Source organism: Nipponia nippon, unplaced genomic scaffold (assembly GCF_047370975.1).
Source record: "Nipponia nippon isolate SJK-2023a ecotype South Korea unplaced genomic scaffold, ASM4737097v1 scaffold_9, whole genome shotgun sequence".
Taxonomy (NCBI): domain Eukaryota; kingdom Metazoa; phylum Chordata; class Aves; order Pelecaniformes; family Threskiornithidae; genus Nipponia; species Nipponia nippon.
In genome coordinates this window covers 2,840,423-2,862,269 of record NW_028262413.1, presented here as the reverse complement: position 1 = coordinate 2,862,269, position 21,847 = coordinate 2,840,423, and the positions used below count along the sequence as shown (strand labels likewise).

General features: G+C 42.4%; 1 protein-coding gene and 1 long non-coding RNA gene across 16 annotated transcripts in view; both read left to right on the top strand.

The window, feature by feature from the left end:
* KBTBD12 (kelch repeat and BTB domain containing 12) overlaps positions 1–6,387 on the top strand; it is a 56,915-nt gene extending 50,528 nt beyond the window's left edge. For all 15 annotated transcript variants that reach the window (XM_087743991.1, XM_087743995.1, XM_087743988.1 and 12 more), the window contains one exon: positions 3,682–6,387. In XM_087743991.1, the coding sequence (XP_087600117.1) occupies positions 3,682–3,851 (170 nt within the window). In that variant the 3' untranslated portion in view covers positions 3,852–6,387. The remainder of the gene's footprint in view (positions 1–3,681) is intronic.
* Positions 6,388–8,015: 1,628 nt separating this feature from the next.
* On the top strand, positions 8,016–21,635 carry LOC148050060 (uncharacterized). The gene is made up of 3 exons (XR_015701726.1): positions 8,016–8,127; positions 8,996–9,242; positions 21,309–21,635. It is a non-coding gene; the product is annotated as an uncharacterized LOC148050060 (long non-coding RNA).
* Positions 21,636–21,847: the final 212 nt, after the last annotated feature.

Sequence of the window (21,847 nt, the reverse complement as noted above, 5' to 3'; positions counted from 1 at the left end):
CAGAATATAAGAGAATTTAAAGATTAGGCTCATTTTGCTTTCAGTCTACTGTATTTGCATATATGAAATCTGATTTTAGCATTTATAAATTAAACATTTTCAAGTATAACTCAAGTTCTTTCACTGGGAAAAGACGGGTTTGCAGGCTCAGTGTTAGCGTTCAGTCTGCACTTGTACGTAAAAAAGGCATAACTATACCAGAAAAGCTCTGACTTTCTTTTAACATACCACAGTTTCTCATGGGGATAAATTTATGCTGAAATTAATGTTCCCTACACTGGTTTAGCCTTTTCCTTTCCTGAATAAGAATAAACCATACTGCTATAAACACTGTTTTACTGCTTGGAAAGGATCTGCATTAGGGTTAGGTTTGTACTACCTGAATAATTCTAATAGAAAGTGGGTTAACTCCTATGCAGAAAAACATAGTGTAAAGAAAGTTTCTTAAAACTTCTCACAGTTAAACAAGAATGCACAGAAAAATACTGCCTCATTTTCCAGAAAAAATGAAAGCATTTGGAGAGGAGTGAAATCCTTTCGTTAGGCAAGGTGGTTGTCTGGTAAGGGATGCAGAATAACGCAGCGTATGACAAGGAGTTCTGGGGGGGGGCTTTTTAAGCAGGTAATCTGTGTAATACAGCCAATTGCTTTTTGTAGATGTCACATTATTCTCCTGTAAGCAAAATTGGCTGCTAAGATATTGCCTCTAAAAAACAAAATTGCAATTAAATAAGGTGAACCAATGAGGCAGAATCTGGAATTATTTCCACCTTCAGGCTTAAAACTGGTCATTGGGATGAAAGCCCAAATCCAGCATTACAGCCTGGAATCAAAGGTGCTATTCTCTTTTCTGTTGTCTTAACCGAAAAAAAAAAAAATAAATAAAAAAAAAATTACTTAAGAATTGAGGTGTGTTAACTCATTTCCCTTTTAAAAAGAAAGGGGGGGATGTAATTTTTTTTCTGAAGTGTGACTGTATTTTGAGCTGTGCTTTTCCTCACATGAACTTTCTCATCCAAAGGCTGCTGCTTCCTTTCATATTAAATAAGATAAGACTAGAGAAACGATTGCTTCGCTTATTCCAACAACATACTGTTTTTATCTTCCAAGGGTTAAGAGTTAACGGACACTCCATGTGCTGGAAAGCAGAATCTGTAGAGTGGAACAAACCCAGTGACAGCATCCCACAGCAAAGGGAAACAAGGGACGCTAAAGGTTGTGAGTCACCCGGGTCAGGAAAAAACACAGCAAGGCTTGGAAGGAAGGGTTGCTGAATCTGCCTTTGATGTTTTAATGATTTTAATTTTTTTTTTTTCTGAAGTATTGCAATTACCCACAGAATGTCTCAGTTCCAGTGTTGGATTTTTTTTCCCTCTGATTGTGTCATTTTTGTCATCATCCATGCCAAAGAAAATCCAGGCATAAAAATTTATTGCATAAAGGAGATGATCTAATAATAAATACAGGGACTGGAGCCTCCCGTGGCACAGCTTGGGTCTGTTTGTGTCTCTGTATTTGCCTCTAAGGAAAAACCTGTTCGCTCTTGCAGGGTCACACAGAAATGAGCTCTTTGCTGGTACTGGCACGTGTTACTTGTTTGCAGTTTGTCAGTCATGCCTTCTCTCTTCACGTGTAACTGGGTTTTTTTAGCAGTTTGCTGTCTTCTCTCTTGGATGGCTGAAGCTTTCCTACGTATTATGATTATTCTCCTTTAATACCCAGGTTCAATAAGCAAACCATCATGACTATTGTTTCGCTTTCTGTGAACAGCAGAAAGGAATGGAACAAGGACTATCCAGAGGAGGCTAAATCCTGAAATCTTACCCAAATTTTACTCAAGTAAGCTCCTAGAGATCTATGAAAGTCCCAGAGGTCTGGGTTCGGACCAACAAAAATCATGCCACAATTAATTGTGACACAACTGAGGGGAACGGCAGTACGGGCGGGGGGCTGGGGGGTGGAAACACCGCACTCCGCTCCTTGATCAGGTGCGAGAGGCGGCGGAGATGCTGAATGGTTGGTGAGTGGTTTCCTTAGCTAAACATGACAAAAACGTGCAGAAATTTCCACAAAACTGACAGATCCACAACTCCCGTGCATGTGCGGGACCTGCAGTAAACAGCGCTGTCCCGAATCTGCTCCGCAAGGAAACCGATCGTGGGAGGGGAAGAAGCCCTGTTTCCATCTGGCCTCCCCACCTCCTGAAGCTACTTGCAGAGGAGCTATTTAAAACAGGGGTATTTTAAACCCCATGGCACTACGTCATCATAACATCACCACCAATTCTGCACGGAACCTAAACCACGACAGCACCATCTTGGGGGTACTAAACCCCAGGGCTGCTGTCCTCTGGAGGAATATGTGGTCTGTGTTTCCAAGGTGAGAAACAATATCTGCCTCTGGATGCTCTTCTGTATTTCACTCTTTTCCCCTTCTTCAGTCCTTTGCTGTCAGCTCCGCAGAAGGGCGGTGTCCAAACAGTGAGATGCAGTCAATAGATGTGACGGATAGGGTTGTTTGTGGTGGTGTTGTTTTTTTTTTTTTAAAAAAAAAAAAGCTTTCTAGAAGGGATAGCTGATCAGAACCTCAGGCTGGACCCTGTAAAGTTTAGCCTGTCACCAGTCTCTTAAGACTTGATAAAACAGTGTTGAGTATTCCATGTTTCTTGCTATGACGGTTCTTATCCTGGTACCTGTGAAGTGTCCATGCTTGGAAACATCCGAGACCTGGCTTCTGATACATCTATCCAGAAATTCATCAGAAGGAAGCCGGCAGCAAAGTACACGCATGTCCTCAGCTCCAAGTAAGAAAAGTTTAGGCTAAAGTTACTTGCTGTCAGAAAGCAACTTTAAGATGAAAAGAAAAAGTGAGCAGAAATGAAAGACGCTTCTTAGTTTTAGGAGAGAACTTGGTTTTGAGTAACAATTGCTGGAGAGTTCAGGACTTTTGTTAGCAAAGAAAGGGTTTGCATTCTTGTAAGGGGTTTAATGTAGAACTGCTTGTTGGCAATTATGGTTCTCTGCTGCATGGTGATTCTTTCATTATTTTTTGTTAGTCTCAGTAAGAAACTTCTTGCCTTGAGATCGGCTGTGATTTAATGGCATTCTTCTAACCTGACCATGCATGACAAATTCCTCAGCACTTCAGAACAGCTGAAGTACATTGAAAGCCCTGGAGGTTTCTTTCTGTCTTTATTTCTCCCCAAACCACAGGATGTCCAGACTTCGCACCCAAGAAAAGCCATAGCACTGGAGTGCTTCCAGGAGCCTGAGACCTGCATTTTAGTCAGGGCAAAGAAAAGACAACATACTGCATGTAGGCATGCTCACTAACAATAGGCAATACTCTGTCTCTAAGAGATGAGCATCTGACAATTGATTGCACAATGAAATGCCACCTGCACACTCGTACCAAGATGGAGCACTTCATGCTTTTGTCCCTGCAGCTGCACCTGGAGCCCAGAGTGTGAGGACTGAATACACTGGGCAGATCTCCATCTGCACTATTTCATTTGCTATACGTTGACAACTCGCACACTCCTCGAACAGCGTAGCTGTTAGTAGCACCAAAATTACCTTTTCATTGCCGCCACGCAGAGGACCATAATAATAACTGCACAAAACTCTCTGATCCTGTTTGACTTGACTCCTGATGCCCGCTGTTGTTGCTTCTGTTTTTCAGCTCGTCATGAAGTTATCAGCAAAGAGATCCTCGAGCTGGATACGTGGGAGAACCAGTGGAACGTGGTGGCCATCGACGTCCTCATGCACGACAGCTATGATGTTTGCCTTGTTGCTAGGCTGAACCCGCGGGATCTTATCCCTCCTCCCCCAGATTTAGTGGACCAATAGAAGTTCAGTGACTCTCAGTGCTTCCAGATTCTGCAGAAACTGAAGAATTTGGAGAGACAAATGCTGCATTGGCTCTGGATGACAGCTGAGTCCCACGGAGAGGAGCCGGCAACACATGCTTAAGGACATAACTGCCTTTGAGCTGTGCTTCTCAGATGATGCTTAATTTGCTAGTATTGGTACTCTGGACTTCTGTGATGGAAAGCCAGGGTTGCTCAGCCTTTGTGTGTGGCTCTTCGTCTTCCATCTGGCTGTGCATCTCCAGCGTTGGGTGCAGCCTGGGCTTCTGGGACCCTTTGCCTCACAGGCGCAGTGGCAGCCCAGGGCTCATCTCACAGCAGAGCGTGACATATGAAGGAAAGCTCTAGCCAGGGAAATCCCTCCTTTGCTGTTCATCCCCCCTGGTTCTACTAAGCTACCGAGGAGGCTAAGAAATGTATTAAGTCAGCTGATGAAAACCAGTCCAGCTGTACCAAGGGCCAGACTGTACTTGACTGATGCAGGAGCAGAGGGAAAACAGAGAAGAGCCTTTGTTTGTTTTAAACAAAAAACCATTAGCCAAGGTTCGTTAGCCAAGTACACCAGCTACTGCACACATTAGCTAACCCACAGACAGGACAGTCAGGAGATCCTGTCTTTGCCAACAGAGCTGGGCCTGTGCTAGTAGAAAACCAGTCCTTTGGCCACAAGTGACAAACGAGCCTTCCAGCAGGGTTCATAGGCAGTCTGTACCAAAGACTAGAAGAATCCTAAAGTTTCGCATAGATGCTACCTGTTACAAGGTCTGGTGTGACCAGAGCCTTAAAGCTCAGTTAGAAAACCCTCTTTCTTTGAGAGATGGAGAAGGGGATGTAAACTAAAAAGTCATAAATGAGACCAGTATTATCTGTGTATCAGCTCTGCAGCTACAGGGAAAGGATAGATGTGCTAAACAATAAATGTTTGTGTAACAGTAGCCGTTTTGAACAGAAGTAGCTTTAATGAAGTAGCATAAGGTAAATTCTTTACCAGCAGAATTGGCTATAATCACAGGGAAGAGGAATAATTCAAACAGTGTTTCTTAAGGCAGTGTTAGCCTTTATAGGCCTTGAAGACAGTAGGTTAGACGGAAAATTGTTACCAGTACTGCTATCCCATTTGAATTACCAATAACTATTCATCAGTTCTCTGGTGCCTACCTTATAGTGTATCTGTCTGTCACTGCCTGGGCAGTACAGACAGGAGAACTGGAAATCTCAGTTGTGCTCTTGGGCCAAAATTGCAAATGATAGTACGCTGCAACGCAGAGTGAATGTCAGAGGCAAACACTAAGAGTAAACTATGATATAGTGCAAGAACGATCATTGTCAGCAAGAAGTTGCTTTTGATGGCTACAAACGCAGCAACAAAACGGGAAGGAAATAATTGGCAAAGAAATGAGGGAATCCATCAGGTAGTTCATCTGTAGTTACCTGCAGGATTTGCACTTCAGAGCATCTCCGTTTTCTTTTTCAATCGCGTTTCAGGCTGCAAAAATGCCAGCTGTTTGGTTTGGTTTTGGGTTTTTTTTTTTGCCTGCAATGCTTACGGCAGAGAGAGATGGAGAGGATGATCCAAAAGCCCTTTCTCAATTCTGAGTTTTCTGATTCATGAACTATTCTCTAAAATATCCAGTGGGAATATTAAGCTGTCATATATTAACAATTACCAGGAAGGTCACTAAAATTTACCTGATAACTATAGTAGGACACTGAGGTCTGCTCAGACAATAAGGGGAGGGGGAACTAAGGAAAACATGTAGAAAAGGAGTAAATCTGTGAGCCTTACAGCTAATCTCTTGCCTCCCTTTATGTTTCCCACGCAGAATGAGTGCCAGCCTAAACACATACTCTTGTGTTTGCATCATTTCTGTATCATCCAGTCATTCTTTTTTCTTTCCATTGTTCATATGTAGGTCATCATCTGTCCTGAACAGAGTTGTGGCAAGCATGAACTTCAGTGGTACAAAGCAGCGACCGGTTCCTAGAGTCTTAACCACTCCGGTCGCTAAGCGCAGTTGTAGGTATGAGATCAAGGAGGCAAGCTCTGCTTTAGTATGTTTTTAAACAAAATCAGTAGAAAGTTCTTCCAATTAACCATCCCATATTGGAAACTTTTTTTAACCTTTGTTGTTACTGCAAAGTAAGGGTAATCTTGTTCTAATTTCTCTGCAGAGCTCTCAAGGCAGCTGGAAGCAATGCTCTTGAGCATCGGTTAAGTGTTTCCTTGTGAAACTCCAAATTTTGCAACTGTATCTACTGATTTTGCTTCTTTCACCTTTTTTGTTTTAAGGAATAATGTTTTAAAGGGTTTTTTTGGTCTGTGGTCTATTCCTGACAATTCAAATCCTCCTGCGGTTTAAAGCCTGAGTTAATCTACTGGACTTCACTCTCTGAAAGACAGTCTGCTTGGAATATTTCAAGGGGAGAAGGGAGACTTCTGCAGGCTTTCCTTAGTCATATTTGAACATATATGTGGAACACAGCTGAGACTTCTCTATTAAACTTTTATTCCAGTAGTGAGCTGGCTGTTTCTTTCCCACTTCATATGTTTTCCTTTTTAGACTGATATTTAATGAGCTGGATGGAAGGAAAGTGTGTGCTCTGAGAAGGTCTGTCTTGATAACCGAGGAGAGTAATTGCATATGTTTTACATACTGGCCTTGCAATCAGCTAGCTTGAGCTGTAGCGGGCCGTTATTGTGCATCCGCGCCTCTCAGTTTCCGCCCACGTCCCAATGCCTAGCACTACCTATCAAGCAGGGAATTGTATTCTTCTGGATTAAATATCTAGAATGGGGGCACTAGCTTCTTAATTTTGTGTGGGCCCCATGTAGTTCATGGTTTGCCCTTGGGGCGACTACAATTTCTACACCACTACTTGGAAATGAAAGCTTGACTGAGGAAGGAAGGAAGAAGCAGAAAGCACGCTTATTGAGAGGCATAGATCTCAGCCAAAATCCTCCTGAGAGTATATGAATACTGCGTGTCTGATACGTCCATGGGTAGTCGCACATTGCTGGGAAAGTCCTTAAGAGTCTTAATTTCTTCTATTACAAATCCTGATGCAAAAAAGTAATATTAGAGAATATGTATTCTCCAAGCTTGCGAGTGTCTCTGAAATAATAGTTTACTTCAGCCCCTTTCCGTCTGAGCAGTAGTTAGCTGAGCGTTTAATCACGGCTGTCTTGACATCATCCATAACTCTAAAATGCAAACAAAGCAGCGCTGGCAAGCTGCTGACTATTTAAATGAATGGGGGGACTATTAAGCAAAGGCATGCACTTCAGTTCACTTGCAACGCTGAAGTACATCGCTAGTTGCCGAATATGAAGAAAAATGTTGGAGAGGTAACTGGTCACATCGCACACGGGGAGTAAAACAAAACATGAAATGCTATAAAAAGCTAATTGAAGCTCTCCATTTTTATCCCCAGCTAATGTTTTATTTTGAAATTGTCCATGTATAACTGATTTCGTAAGGATCCCTGTAGATCTCCCATCTCTGTTTTCATACATGTGGTCACAGGAACTGTCCACGTACACAAACCATCAGGCATCTGATTACCCACCCTCACAGACCACTGCTGTGACGGCCTGTGGCTCAGTCCCTGCCCGTGCCAGGCGCGCGCACACACACACATTTTGCGTGTGTGCAATATTGAAATTTCTGGGGCAGTTTCTGTGTTGTGTTCCAGCTGTATTGTGCCACTCAGGAAGCCTTGATTTGCCAACGGAAAATTGCCTTGGTGCACACAGAGCTGTCAGCTCCTCTACCAGCAGTCCCAGGTAAGAGGCTGAGGGACCATCAAAACCGAGAGACTGGCAGCAGGGATGAGAGCTGCTCCCAGAATGTCACAGCATGCAGCGGAGCCAAGGTGGGGTGGAACGATCCTCCCCATCTCTTCCTAGGGAGGGTGCAGATGTAAAAGAATTTGGCCCTGGATCTTCATCTTATATTTTTCCTCTACTCTACTTGAAATGTGTAATGACATCCTCGATCACCTGAAAAGCAATGAAAACAAATGCTAGAATAATATATTACTTTTTCAATGTTAAAATACATTCGTTAAGATCTATATTGGTTTTCTGCTGATCCGGAAGACAATAACATTCTTTTAATAAGCTGTTTACCTAGTGATTGCTATCTCAGCTACAGTGATGGTCTCTTTCATAGGCTGCTCTCCTAATGGATTATGTAGCTCCTCTGAAAATTTGTGTCATGAATCACCAGCATTCATTGAATGCTTTGAATCACCAGGTCAGAATTTCAGTTACTCTTTTGCAAATTTCTGTGGCGCTCACTACAGCTTTTCAAGTGGACTCTAGCTTCAGCTTCAAAGAAAAGCTATTTCACCCCCAGTTGTGCTCAGCTGGAACTAGTACATTTGCAATTTACTATTATTTGACACGTAGAGGTTGAAAGCAAAGGAAATATTGGAAAATGGTTAAAATATACACGGAATGCATGCGGAAGTACACTTTCCTTCTTTTCTTGGCGAACGTCTCCTCCGTGTTTGCTGCCCTGCCTGGGTGTCTGATGGAATGATTCACTAATAAGCAATGATTGCAGCCACGGCGAAAGCCACGCTGGGGCTCTGTCTTTGTGCTGCTGGAGCAGAGAGAGCCAGCACGGTGCAGAGCTGTGGCTCCTGACGGGCTGGCCTGCCTCGCCATAAGAAATTACCTTCAAACGAAAATGCATTTAAGTGTTCCAGGATGTATACTCCTATATGTTTTATATACATATGTATAACATTATTTTTAGAAGTTCTTTACTGACAGCAGTAAGATCCTTTTTTTAACACATATCTGGCAACTCTGTCTTCTGCATATCTCATCAAAGTGCTTCAAAAAAATTGCTGGGTTTTAAATATATGGAACTGTTCCAGGCTTCAAGTCAAAAAGAACCTTACATTCCTTGCTGAGGAACAACTGGGGAAATCTTTTAGTCCTCACCTATGTCTCCTTCCTTCTCCAGTTTTTTGCTGGCCGTAGCGCTCCCCTCAGCAGCTCAGAGTCCTCTTGACAGCTTTGTGCCAGCCTGTTCTCCTTCTCTTCCCCTAACCCTGTTTCTGCCTTAGCCCACTTGTCTGACCAGCCCTTAAACTCCTTCTTTTCCCCTCCAGTTCCCCAGAAGATGGGAACAGCCACTCGGGGTGTCCACCAGGCTCCAGACTTCAGAGGCCTATCGCTCCAGCCCCAAATCAGCTTTGAAGGACAGAAGGAAGATCATACCAGCTCCCTGGATTTGAGGATGCCCATCTTTGAGCAGGTTCTAGCCCCAGCCCAAATTCTGTGGTTAAGTCTCATTGCAAATAAAACCTGCCTGCTCTGCAATGTCACCGGTCCTCCAGCTACGAGCCGGGCGGGAAGGTAGGTGACCTGCATTCTACTTCGTCTTGCCGCTGTCTCGCTGCGTGATGCTGGTAAGTTTGACATTAAATGCCTTGCATACTGTGCGTGCCACAGCTGTAATGATTGCGGGCACAAGCCGTTATCATTATCTCTGATTCCTGAACACTAGTTGCTACAAAAACTGTCTGAAGCACAGAGGGAGGCGTCTTCATTATTGCATTATAGCTCACGTCTTAAAGCCAGATTTTCTCCTGTGGTTTCAGTCAGGCCAGGTTTCACTATAGAACCCAGTCTCTAATTCATCAGGTTTTAGTATTGGTATTTTTTTTCTCCACTTTGTCCTTTTCTAGTCATTCTTTATAAGAACACAAGTGACTTCACCAGCTTTTCTACGAAATGCATTATCCAAACTGGCCTCCCGAGGCCGCTGGCTTTTCATTATCAGGGTCGAAGTACAGCCACTGAAGTGCCAGTCAGCTGCGCCACTTTATTTTCTCATTCAGCGACTTCGTAGTAGAGGAAATGTATTTCATCCATACATACAGTAATGTGAGAGGAAACCACTTCCCACATACACAAATTCCTGACTCATTCCTTTCAAACGTGGCTGAAACAACTGCTGAATCCTAACATAAAAAGCTATCATACCCATTCAATAGGCTTTTCCAGGCTTTCCAGCATGAGGAGGAGGATCAGAGGGAGATGTCTTGTAACTAGAGCACAGACTGGAAATTTGAACCTCTGGGGTTTGTTTCCCGTTCAATTACTCTGTTTACTAGTCTTGGGCATCTGCTCTCTGTGCCTAGGTTCACCCATATAAAATAGTTATAATAACACATCTCTACTAATTTTGCAGGTCTGCCTTTCTGTGTTTTTAGAGGGGGTGGCTCACAGATGTCTGTAATGTTATGTCGAGATCCAGAGATCAAAAAGTGTTCTACAATGGTAGAATAACACCATTATTGCCCTGCTGTCCTCTCCCTGATTTTTGGTAACACGGTTGTCCATAGCAGTCAGAAACTGAGCCTTCCTGGGAAAGGAGAGACTGGATGTTTGCAGCTAACAAGGGTATTTTGTTTACTCCTTCAAAGAAAAGCAACAAGAGATATCTAGTTGTGTAATACATTAAGTAGAAGAAGAAATGTACGGCTTATTGCATATGCCTTCATAGCTAGTCACACTTCCACACAGGCAGAACTAATCTCAGCAAATTGAGAGGTCACTAATTGAGGCTAAATTTGAACAGTAGTAATTAGAAGAATGAGTGGACTGTATTTTTCTCAAAGCAGATTTGATTTAATAAATTATGCCGCTTAGATAGCCACAGTTGCTACGAAGCAAAAAGCACAGAAGTGCAGTAGATTCACTGGGTAACTGAGACCTGAATTTAGATGATCTACCACAGCTTTGATAGGAAAGCTTCCACTCTCTGGGGATTCTCATAACGAATCTGTGATGCATTTAACTAGCCACTAAAAGGCACTGTTGCATCCAAGGAATCACCTACAGAATACACATAAGAGGGTTTTAGGGTATTGCTAAAGTGTAAATAATGTGGCATCTACTCACTGAGTTACTGAATTGATGCTAGGCATCAATTGCCTTCCCCACCAGTGTGCATGAGTAAATAATCTTAGTTGCACTGACAGCTAATTTATAATACATACCGACAGCTAATTTATAATACATAAGGCCTGAGATTCCAAAAATCTTTTAGGTTAAGCCAAGTTTTGCAGGGTAGAGAATGTTTGTTGCTAAGCAGACAGTGAGATATACTGGCACTTGCCTGCAGTTAAAAAGCCCCAACAAAACAACAAAATAAATAAATGCAGTTATTTTGCAGGATAGCACTGATCAGAAAGCTGCCGAATTGCTTTGTTTCCTTCTAATATGTTAGACTGGAAGCCTGTGCACAACAGCTAGTTGGCAACCTTTAAAAAAATGAGTTCAGAGAGAGTTACATAAAAAAATAGGACAGATCCTTCTCTCACACACGCTAGTGTAAGTCAAGTATAACTGTTTTTTAAGTGAGTGATGAAACAAAGGTGTGCGAAGATGCTGAGACCTAAGACCTACCTAAAAATCTCTCTCCCCTTGGGGGAGGCTGACAGTGTGCAGATTTCACCCTTCTGGTGAGGATGAAAAGGCAACGAAGCGAAAGATGAGACGTGAGAGACTGGTAATGGAGACCTAGACCTTTCTTTCTAGCCCTAAGGTCAGATACAGTGCAGGTCAAGAGCTGCTGGAAGTTACTCCCTGTAGATGGCTGTCTGCTGACCACCGCTAAGCACGTTACTGTATGGCAATCCCATATCCAGTGGACAGAGGATGAAACTGCTAAAAAAACCCCACCAAACACACAAACAAAAAAACCCCATTATCATGGCTGGCCTCCCTGCTGGGACCCTGAACAGCAAGGTCAAGGTCTAAATAACCTGCAATATTCACTTTCCAGTCTCCAGATGATTCCTGTTAGCAGTGTTAAAGATACCAGGCAAAGGAATTTTGCACCGGTTTTGTCTATACCCGTAAGAGGGAGAGATACCACAAAGATTTAAGGGAAGTCAAACAGAGGCAGTGGTAAAGGGAAGGGGAAGAACTCCCAAACCAGCCTCATCTTTAAAACTATTTCAGCTGTGTCTGTTCCATTTATTCTTCACTCTGCCCCTACTCTCAATTAATTCACTGCAGCAATGCCTCATTAAAAACAAAGGGAGCGGTTCTTTATTTAAGGTCGGTTCAAATCCTTCAGGAAGAAAGCCCATATTTAATCTAGGTCCCAAACTTCATATCAGACATTTCAGTGTCTATCATTTGTGTATATTTTTCTACATGCCCCCAGAATGACAGGCTAGATGCTCAGACTGCTATCTCTGGAAGCTCTCTCTGAGATAAAGTGATTAAATTCTACTCTTGATTACAATGACAGTCACCCAGAATAGGACGGCATCTACATAATCGTGTTCCCAAAAAAACCAGATACCCTTTGCAGTTCCTAGAAGGCAAACGAATGGAAGGACTGATCTTGCTAAGTATTATATGCAGAGATGGCTATGACTACTCTAATGCATACAGAAATAATGACACGCCTCAATCCATAGTCCTCTTAAACAGCCAAGATTAAAATTGCAATGGTGAATAATGTGCTCTGTGACAGTTGCCGGCATGGGCTCTGTCTTCCTTTTTGCCTCTAAGAAGGATCAGAGCAAAGGACTCTACATGGATCTTGTCCCACAGAACCGTACTAAGCTGCGTGCTATTCACAGGACAGCTCTTTCCAGATCGCAGTGAAGTCTTAAATCCCAGCTCATGTTCAGAAGATACAAAGGTTAAAGGGTTCTTTATATGCTTATTCCTTGCAGCATCCTTCAGTAATGATGCCTTTTAAGGTCGTGTTGCCCACTTAACTACTTGAACAGCCTACAACAACACAAAGTGCACAGGGAAAGGTAAAAAGATAAAAAAGTAAGAAGAAAAGTGGCCTTTAAAGGTGTCTGATGGATTCCAGCTCCTCCCTTCTGTCACACACCTGCGCTTAGGTGTACGTTGATAGCAAAACTATAGCCATACTGCAGTTGTGAGATGTGATTTTAAGCTGCATAGATGTACCCAAGCCAGATCTAATGATTAGCAATGAAGATTCAATCGCCCAGGTGTCAGCTGCCCTAGCAATTCAGTGTGATCTCTGGCTGGCTTGGACAGCCCGTGCTGAAGCCCAAGCTGTTACGTGCCCACTGCTCTCATTAATTACCAGTCTCAACTAAAGCTAACGAAGGTATTCGCTCACGTTGCAGTCAGAACTCCTAAACGAGCATGAAAAAAGCCTAAATCTGTAGTTCAGCTGCAGAACTTGAAAAAGTCTTTTGCAGCCAGATCATTTCGTAGCCCGTGTTGCCATGAAGCTACAAAATTGCCTATACTGGCACAGCACAAAGAGAGGCATAGAGACAGGAACAAGTGCCCGCTAATGGGTGTGTGGTATGGCAGCTGCTTGTGCCAGCACTGCCACTTGAACATTCGCTCATCAAACTGTGCCTTAATGCACCAGCATTCACCTCAGCTCCGCAGCTAGCCCGCCGTAAAGCCTGCTCTCTGGAGTGCTCTAAGGGGACAAATAGTCAAAGACTACACAAAGATTGATAATTGCCGCAAAGCCTCGTCATGACTCATGCATTAATAGCTTACGGCTTGATGGCTTCTCATGCTCTTATACAGAGATGCCAAATAGCATATGAACAAAACCACGGGATAGGAAGTTCACCCTCTTTCCCGTATTCATAGCTGATAAAACCTTCCTAAAGGTTTTCGTTAAGTACTTTTCAAAATGGATTAAGAAGCCACCCCTGCTCAGCGCTGCAGCATGGAGCAGTCATCTGATGCACAAAATAACAGTTATCTTGCTGGGAAATTTGCTGTGCTAATGCTGCTGTCCTAAGCAGCTCAATCCTTAATCTGATTTCTTTGTTTCTTATTTCAGGCAAGCCGCTGTAACAGAAATGTTCAGTAAAGACTGCTAAGCCACTTGGCATGTCTATAAAACTCAGGCGTGTTAACTGTTCTCTTGCTCTTTCCAGTTGGCGAGGGTCCTGCTCACTTGCATTTAAGGAAGACTTTAATGTGCTTGTACTACTATGATACTGCACAGATCAGCTGGTAGTTACTGTTTTATTTTCCTAGCTGAGCTAGGTAAATATTGATAAAGACTTATATGGGTTACTTTTATAAGGAAAGTAAATCTTTATAAGCAAAAATTCAAAGTGAAGCCGTAGCTCGCTTTTTTTGGCACCTTCTGTGCGCTGTGTATTTAATCATATTTCTGTTGCTATTGGGTTTACTGGATACATTTTATAAAGTGCATTAGGAGATCCACAGGGATGTGATCCACTCAGAGGATGTGACCCAGCAGGATTTTTGACCAATGATTGTAATAGGAGCAGGGTCAAACCAAGCCTGTCATCCTGTTAGCATTTACAAAAGGCTTCTCTGAGATCAAGAGATAAATAGTAACCAAAAGTCGATTAAAAAGAAGCGATATGTTGTGAGTCATTTGTATCTAGTTTGGATTTAAATTTTTAGAAGGAAAGTTATCAAGAAAACACTTTGTATTCCCAACCTGAATACAAACCTGAAATTATCCAGCTGCTGAAAATCACTGTTGTTCCACTGAAAAATATGGATGGATCAATTCTAGAGAAGGAACGAACTACTGGGAATAACAGTATAGAAATCATAACATAAACCCCACTGTTGAACCAGCCACAAAGATCACCTGCTCTATTTAAATCATAGTAGCTTTTTGAGGGGCGTTTGTTAAAAAATCTCCACCAAATTTCATGTCAATAAAACAGCTGAGACAAAACTGGAGTCAAAGAAGAGTGGAAATATAGCTGCCTGGGGACTGCCCACAGTCAGACTGCAGAAGTGCTGGTCACTGGGTTAATGACACAGTGAAACCCTTCTGTAGTACGGGAAAAGAAAATCCATTAGAAAAACCTACAGAGACATCTAGCTCTATTACCTAACATCTGCAGTTGTCTGCCATACGGTGGTATATTATGGAGATAAGCAAGCATGATAAAAATGTTACCTTTAAAAATGAGAGACTGGAAATACAATGCTGTTTTTACTTGCAAAGTGTTTCTCATGCAAGAGTCCCTGGGAGATGTTTTATAATAAAGTTTGAATGAAATACAATAAAAATCAAATCAAAGCTCATTCACTGTGTACCAAACAGAAGAGTTCAGGTTTCAGCTTTGGTTTTAAAGCCAGGAAGAGAATTTGCTTGATAAATTTCTGCTGCTGCTCAGAATTCCAAAAAAGAAAAGGACAATAGCTCAAAAGGTAATTTACAGACAATTTGGGTTTAAAAGCTGATGTTGTCAAGAGATCAAAAGTGAAAGACTCAAAGAATTATTCAGCAAGCTGCAAATATCCATAAAATAAACAGAATTCAGTTCTATTTCAGGATCAAAAGCGTAATTTTACGTGTACGGCATTGTCTTTTCAAGTATGCGTATGATGATTACTGCATGCAAAAATATTAATGCATTGCATGTTTCATTTGCATGAAAATGTTATGGAGTTACAAGCAAAGCTCAGCCCCCGCTTTGTGTGCACCACATTTGTGGGCAAAGGCAGAGTGTAACTCTATGCCATTGTGTGCGTGAGGTTGTTCAAATTCAAGAGCCAAACATCGACTGGAAACCCAACAGCCCCTGCAGACGCAGAAGTCCAATGTCCGTGGTGTCACTTTTTTGACTACTGTCAGAACGTTCAGCTGGACTAAAGGGATCCGGCGTCATTTAAGATTCGATGACTTGAAAACCAGACAACCTCCTCGTATTGGTACTTTTCCATTCCCAAATATAGGTCCAATGTGGTTTTAGCGTGAAAGGTATTTTTGCTCATAAAATTCTAGATGAATTTAACGCTCTGTGCCAAAAGCTGTCTCCGCAAAGGTGTAAAGGCTCTCTCAGAAGGTTAAACAGCGATGATTTCCAGTCCTGGCCAGCTTCCACGTGGTGACTGTTACTCTGAAGCTGGCAGTGGTTTTTATGTAAATGAGTCCCTTACCAGAACTATCTGTATCTGGTTACCAGCCTATAGGCACTTAGGGGAAATTGGCATCGATATGGCCAAGACAAGCACTTTTTTCCTTAATGTTCCAAACAGTGTTGTTTGGGGTTTTTTTCTCTAAACAATGGTTCCGGGTCAATAGTTTGCTGATTAAAAACCAGATCGTGTAAGCAAAAGCTAGTTCTTAATGCCTACAACAATGAACATCTTTGGGTTAGCTCTATTATAAGTTTTTACAGAATCCAGTTAGATAAGCCACAGTAAAACAAGTAGGGCACGAAAAATAACCATTCTGTGGGGTTTTTTTTACATAAAAAAATACGTTGGAGACTTCAAAAACCTTAAAAAAGGCAAGAGAACACACGGGAAGCATTTAGATGTTAAAAAGAGACTTTAACCTTGTATTAGCTGTGGGCCTTCCAGTCTTGCCGAAACATTCACCTGTTGGTTCACCATGAACTGGTACCATTTGTAGGCTGTCGGCTGAGACCCAGCCATGATCAATCTAGTCTGGCGTGCAGCAGCCAACACTGCATCCCTCGGGGAAGGAGGGAAAACCTCTTCATTCTTCTTGCATATGGTTCAACTGCCCATATTGTGAGTACTGACAGCGGCAAGTATCTGCCTGACCTTGCTTGCTGATCTGTGTAATTTTACCATAATTCGTCCCCCTCGTGGCACATTTTAACAAACAGAAGGTAGCTTTATTACAGGGCTTTTTCTGAATCGATAGTACTGCTGCCATTGCAAAACTACATGTTACATTTTGTTTCTATTTGAAATATTGAGGCTTCACTTGAAGATAGGGGATGAAATCCTGGTCCTATTGAAGTTTTGTTGTTCTTTGACAAGACCAGGGTTTAGCCACCGGCTCTTTGCGTTACACAAGTGCATGTTAGACAGAAGGCCTGTCTTATCAGAGCCAGGAGTCAGGATCCTAGTTATCGAGAAAGCACTGCTCTAATGTTGCTGGCTAAGAGCATGGCTGATTAAAGTTACAGTATTATAAAGTATTTTAGATACCTTATTAAGTATTGCCATAAATGCACGGAATAAAGTGATGTTCTAGGAGCGCCTGGGTGAGCAAATTGGAGAAATAGGGGTGAGTCATAACAGGAGTTCAGGATTCAAAACATGTCATGCAAAGCAGTACAAAGACATTCAGTTAACCTCTCATGTCCTGATAACGATGTTGGAAATTCTTTTGTGCATTGCAATATTGGACTTATGCCTGGTGGGGAAGCTAAGCTTACTTCTTTTGATGTATCTATGGCAATTCTATTTAATCAGTGGTTTGGATATCTCATTTTAGATATCTAAATTGGAAATTTTTTGCAAATACCTGCAGTTATGAAATACCCTGTGATCTTCAGGATAGGATAAAATTTTGCATTTCTTACCCATCTGGACTTAGGAGAGATGAATTTCATGCCTTATAGGAATTGCAGGTTTCATCTTTAGAATGCATTTCTTCAACTGGAAATCAGCCAGGTTAGATTTACATTTAAAAAAAAAAAAAATTCAATTTTTTAAAGCCCCTTCTATTAAGGAATCAAAGGGTTTGATTGGCTAGAAAAAAATTAACTCACTCTTTTTTCTTGTTTCCACTAGAGAGAAAGACGTTTTCACACAGCATCTCCCATTGCCCTGTACCTCTCATTGCCCTGTAATAAAGTAAAGTTCAAATCTATGTAAGAAAATGTTATTCCATGATTCTTCAACTAGAAATGTGGCTCTCAACACCACCCCGCTACGGAAGATTCCTATCTGCCTTTTGGCACGCTGTGTCAGGTTTCTCAGGCAAGCTGGGAGATTATCTCCTGAGTACAGACCACAAGGGAAATCCTAGCTCTGTTGAAATCAATGGAGTTTGGCTGTTGGCCTTAAAGGAGCTAGCAGTTGAGTCTCTTTTAGGTTAGCAACATAGCAAACAATTTGTTTTAGAAATATTGTCTACTCAAGGCTCCCTGAAGGTCGTCCCGATGTCCATGCTCACCTGCCATTCAGACCATGAGCTTCCACTTGTGACCTGAATTGTTTCACGCATGCTACCACCTCCAGCGCCCACCCACCCGGGTAGATAAATCGGTAAGGACATCCGACAAGCAACTGTCAAAGAGCCTGAGAGACAGCGTGGGGGTGGCAGGCAAAGGGGAGGTAAAGCACGTCACGGTTGCGGTCGCTCCCTGGAACGCTCTGTCAGAACACTGGAGATAGAGCTGCTACCTCTGAGCACGACTGCCGGGAGCTCCCCGCATGCCAGTCTCTTCAGGGAGCCTCACTGAAGTGAAGGGATCTCTAACAGCATAGCTATACTATGCAGAGAAAGAGATCAGAGTGATCTCCCGAGGTATGGCAGGCCTGAGCACCGTGTGGGGCACTGGGATCTGTCTGCAGGACGCTCCTTGCAGGACTGCGGACTGTATCGATATTACACTTAGCACGAGGACTTCTGGTCCTGAATGGGACCCCTGGGCATTGATGCACTATAACAATTAAATAACGATAGTAATAAAACTTGCCTGCACAGTAGCGTACATTTCATGCAAGCTGAGCTGGCATCATAGGTAAAGCAGTTCTTCCACCTTGTGGTTAGGCAGACTACTACTGGCAGAGTTTGTACACCAAAAATCGCAGACTGCAGACGAATACTGCTGTTGCACAGACCCAGCGCACAGAGGGCTACTGCAATCACAGGACCCCTCTTACAGACCAACGCTACAAATATTAACTAGCCCTGTCTTGTAAGGTGAGCGTGTGCGTGTGTAGACTTACACATGTGTGTACAAACGAATAGATTTGTAATGCCCTCTAGCGATCCCAGCCCACAGATGCTCTGCGACCTGGTGTAACGAGCTAGAGTTTCTCCTTCATCCTCCTTGTGAAAAAAAGGCCTTTATTCAATGCAACATGCAAGCTTTGACAGACTGATAAAGCGTACTGGTGTGGGAACAGAGTGTGAGCCTGTCACAGATGTGGAAAGCGTCATCTCTTCAAATAGAGATTGCAGCCAGTTTCTGCCAGCAATGCCACCAGAACTAAAAGGACCCATTTGGAGGCAGTGAAAAATTCCTCTATGCTTCTCTCCCCATTTCTACTCTCCACCCCTATTTTCTGCTTTTTACCTCTGGCTATTGCAGCAATCATATAGTCTTTGTTGTTCGCATCAGGGTACAATTCAGCGTGATTGGGTCCAGTGTCTGTAGTCAGCCGCCACAGAGCGAAGCCCCATTTCAAAAGCAGTAATTAAATGTCAACTTTGTACTAATGCAATAGAGGTATATTGAGATATATAATTTTGCGGTAAATGCTGAAGAATTGCACTGTGTGAAACAGTGGAACACATTAGCTAACAAACTTCAGAGCCAGTAAGTGAATATTAATGTTTTTAATGGTGCTAAATGACACTATTTCCAAAGCAGGATTAGCTTGGTTATATAAGAGGGATTGACTTGGTTCAAAGAAGAATAGCAAAACATGAAAAGAACAAGCTGTTTAAAATCTATATCTGCTTCTCAGATGTTGCTCTTCTCTCAAGAGCAGTTTATTAATTACATGCTGTCCTCCTCATCATCGTCATTCCAGTTGTACCTGCTGGCATCACTCTAAACTGAGTCCTCTCACAGTAGTAGGTGCTTCCCAAACACAGTGTAAAAATCAGCCCTAGTGTATCAAATTCCTTTTTTGTCACTCAGTCTGCAATTGGCTGCCAAAAGAGTTCCCTAAGATAAACTGTCAAAGCCAGGGAGTCACATCAGACCAAAATTTGACCCAGTGTCTCACACAGCTTTACTGGAGTAATTCCCCAATAACTGTAACTTCAGTTTCTTTTGCTCTTCTGTTCTGCGGAGTGACAGCTGATTATACAAAGGAGCTGAACTTGGCTCCTCTCTCTCTATTTTTTTACTTAATTGGCAAAACAGGGTTTTTTTCACTGTAAGGTCCTAAGAAAGCTAGCTTTCATCAACCATTTTTTCTATCTAGAATTGAACTTCAGTGGCAAATTTCAGCCGTAGGACTGTACCCTCTTCACCCCAAATGTGTTGCTCAGACCCAGAATGGACAAAATAGAGCTGTAAGCAAAAACTAACGAGTTTCCAGCTTCCACGTCTAAGAATACAATTCTGTGTAATTATAAGGGTCGTTTTTTTACAGTAGGAAGCCAAATTATCTTATTGTCTAAAATGATTTTAAAAAACAACAGGCACCCAAGAAGTCTGACAGGTGCATGCAAAGAATAACAGTCTATTAAATATTTTTACCTATTCTTACGGCACAGATAAAGGCTACAGCACAAAAAGCACATGTGACTGTATCCCACAAAGCCAATTTTTAAGGATAGACTTATCACTGTGGAAGGGAAATAGACTGAGACCATAGAAGACTGACATTAGCTATTTGTCAAAAGAGCAATTACAATAGCAACAGTAGATTGACAAGATTCCCCTCAGACTCTTTCAAAAATGCCCAAGCTTGATTCAGAGATAACACCTTTGAGAAGACACCTTTAGTCTTCATGGGTGGAACTCATCTCTTCTAACATCAGATGTCTAAAATATAGATATCTAGTCTGAAGTGGTCACCTTAGTTCCCTGTAGAGGGAGAGAGATCAATAGAGATAGATACCTCTGGAGGATGACTCATCTAATCTGAAAACAGATGTGTAACATAGGCGGAGTGAGTATTTCTCCAGAGGTGTCCACCTGTATCTCCACTGGCGACAGAGAGTCCACGCAACTACGTAGACACCTGACTTCTAAAGGGCTAAAAGCAGATGAGCCATTTAGATAAGGATAAAGCCACCTTACCCTTCCTAACATAGCATTGATCTGGCATAGCGATGGTATCAGCACCTCTCACAATAGTTTGCCTTATTTTAATAAATGCAACAAATTCTGGCATTTCACTGCATGCTTCTACCATGGATCCCCTGAATCACTGCTGTTGCTTCCTTGCCCACTTCCACAAAACCACTGCTAGTTCTTCCTTCTTTTCCACCTATCGGCTCTGGTAAACCAGGCACAGTGCCCACCTTAGTAAGCCAAAACGATCTTATCAAATCAACTCTGCAAGACAGCATGTCAGTCGGGAAGCAGTTGCTTTATCTCTAATTAGAAATGGGTGGGTTAAAACCAGTTTTGATAAGCTTTGACTAAAACATCCTCAGACCCATTGGTAGATGTCTTCAGTAAACTCCTAGAGGACATGCATGGTTTCAGAAGCCTGGAGAAGGGCAAATACACTGTCCGCCAATTAAAAAAAAAAAAAAAAAAAAAAGAGAGAGAAAAAAAAACCAGGAAATCGGAATTAGGAGTAGTGTTTTGATCTCAGAAAAGCAGGGATCAAATAATCAAACAAAGCATACCTAAGTACCTAGAAAATAACAGGGAGATCTGTGGAAGCTGTTATGGGTTTCATAGAGCCTATACACTGACTCTAATTGCTTTGTATTAACACCTCTACCTGCTTCTCTCTTTCCTTTAACTTCTGTTTGCCTTTTGTTTTCAGACTGGTGATAAAGGCCTGGAAAGCACACAGGACATTATGTGACTCTCAGAAAGAAAAACCTTCAGCAAAAAGTCAATGTGAGCATTGTTGGTGCTCCTGCGTGATACAGCGACCTGCTGATGTACCACGACTTCTTTGACACGCAGCACAATGTTACACATTTTCACCAATGTTTCATATTTTATTAGAAGCCTCGCTCAATCTGGGTACGTTAAACGCAGCCTCAGGCGCGCAGTGACTGCTTGACACCACAGGCTGCCATTTTGTGTGGGGGGTGCAGACAGTTCCTTACTGCAGAGAAAGGCCTAAAACATGCCACTATAAAAACACAAAAGCAGACAATAAATTTTAGAGTGTTTACTTATGTATTTATCTCTCGAAACCTCTTAAACCAACGTCACGATTTCTGGTAGCTAAAACGTGCCATCCTCAAAACAACCTACGGCCTCAACACCTCGCCACCGCCCTCCCCAGGTGCCAGCCCGATACCGCATTAAGATGGCGGCCGGGGGACCAAGACTACAACTCCCAGCGCACCA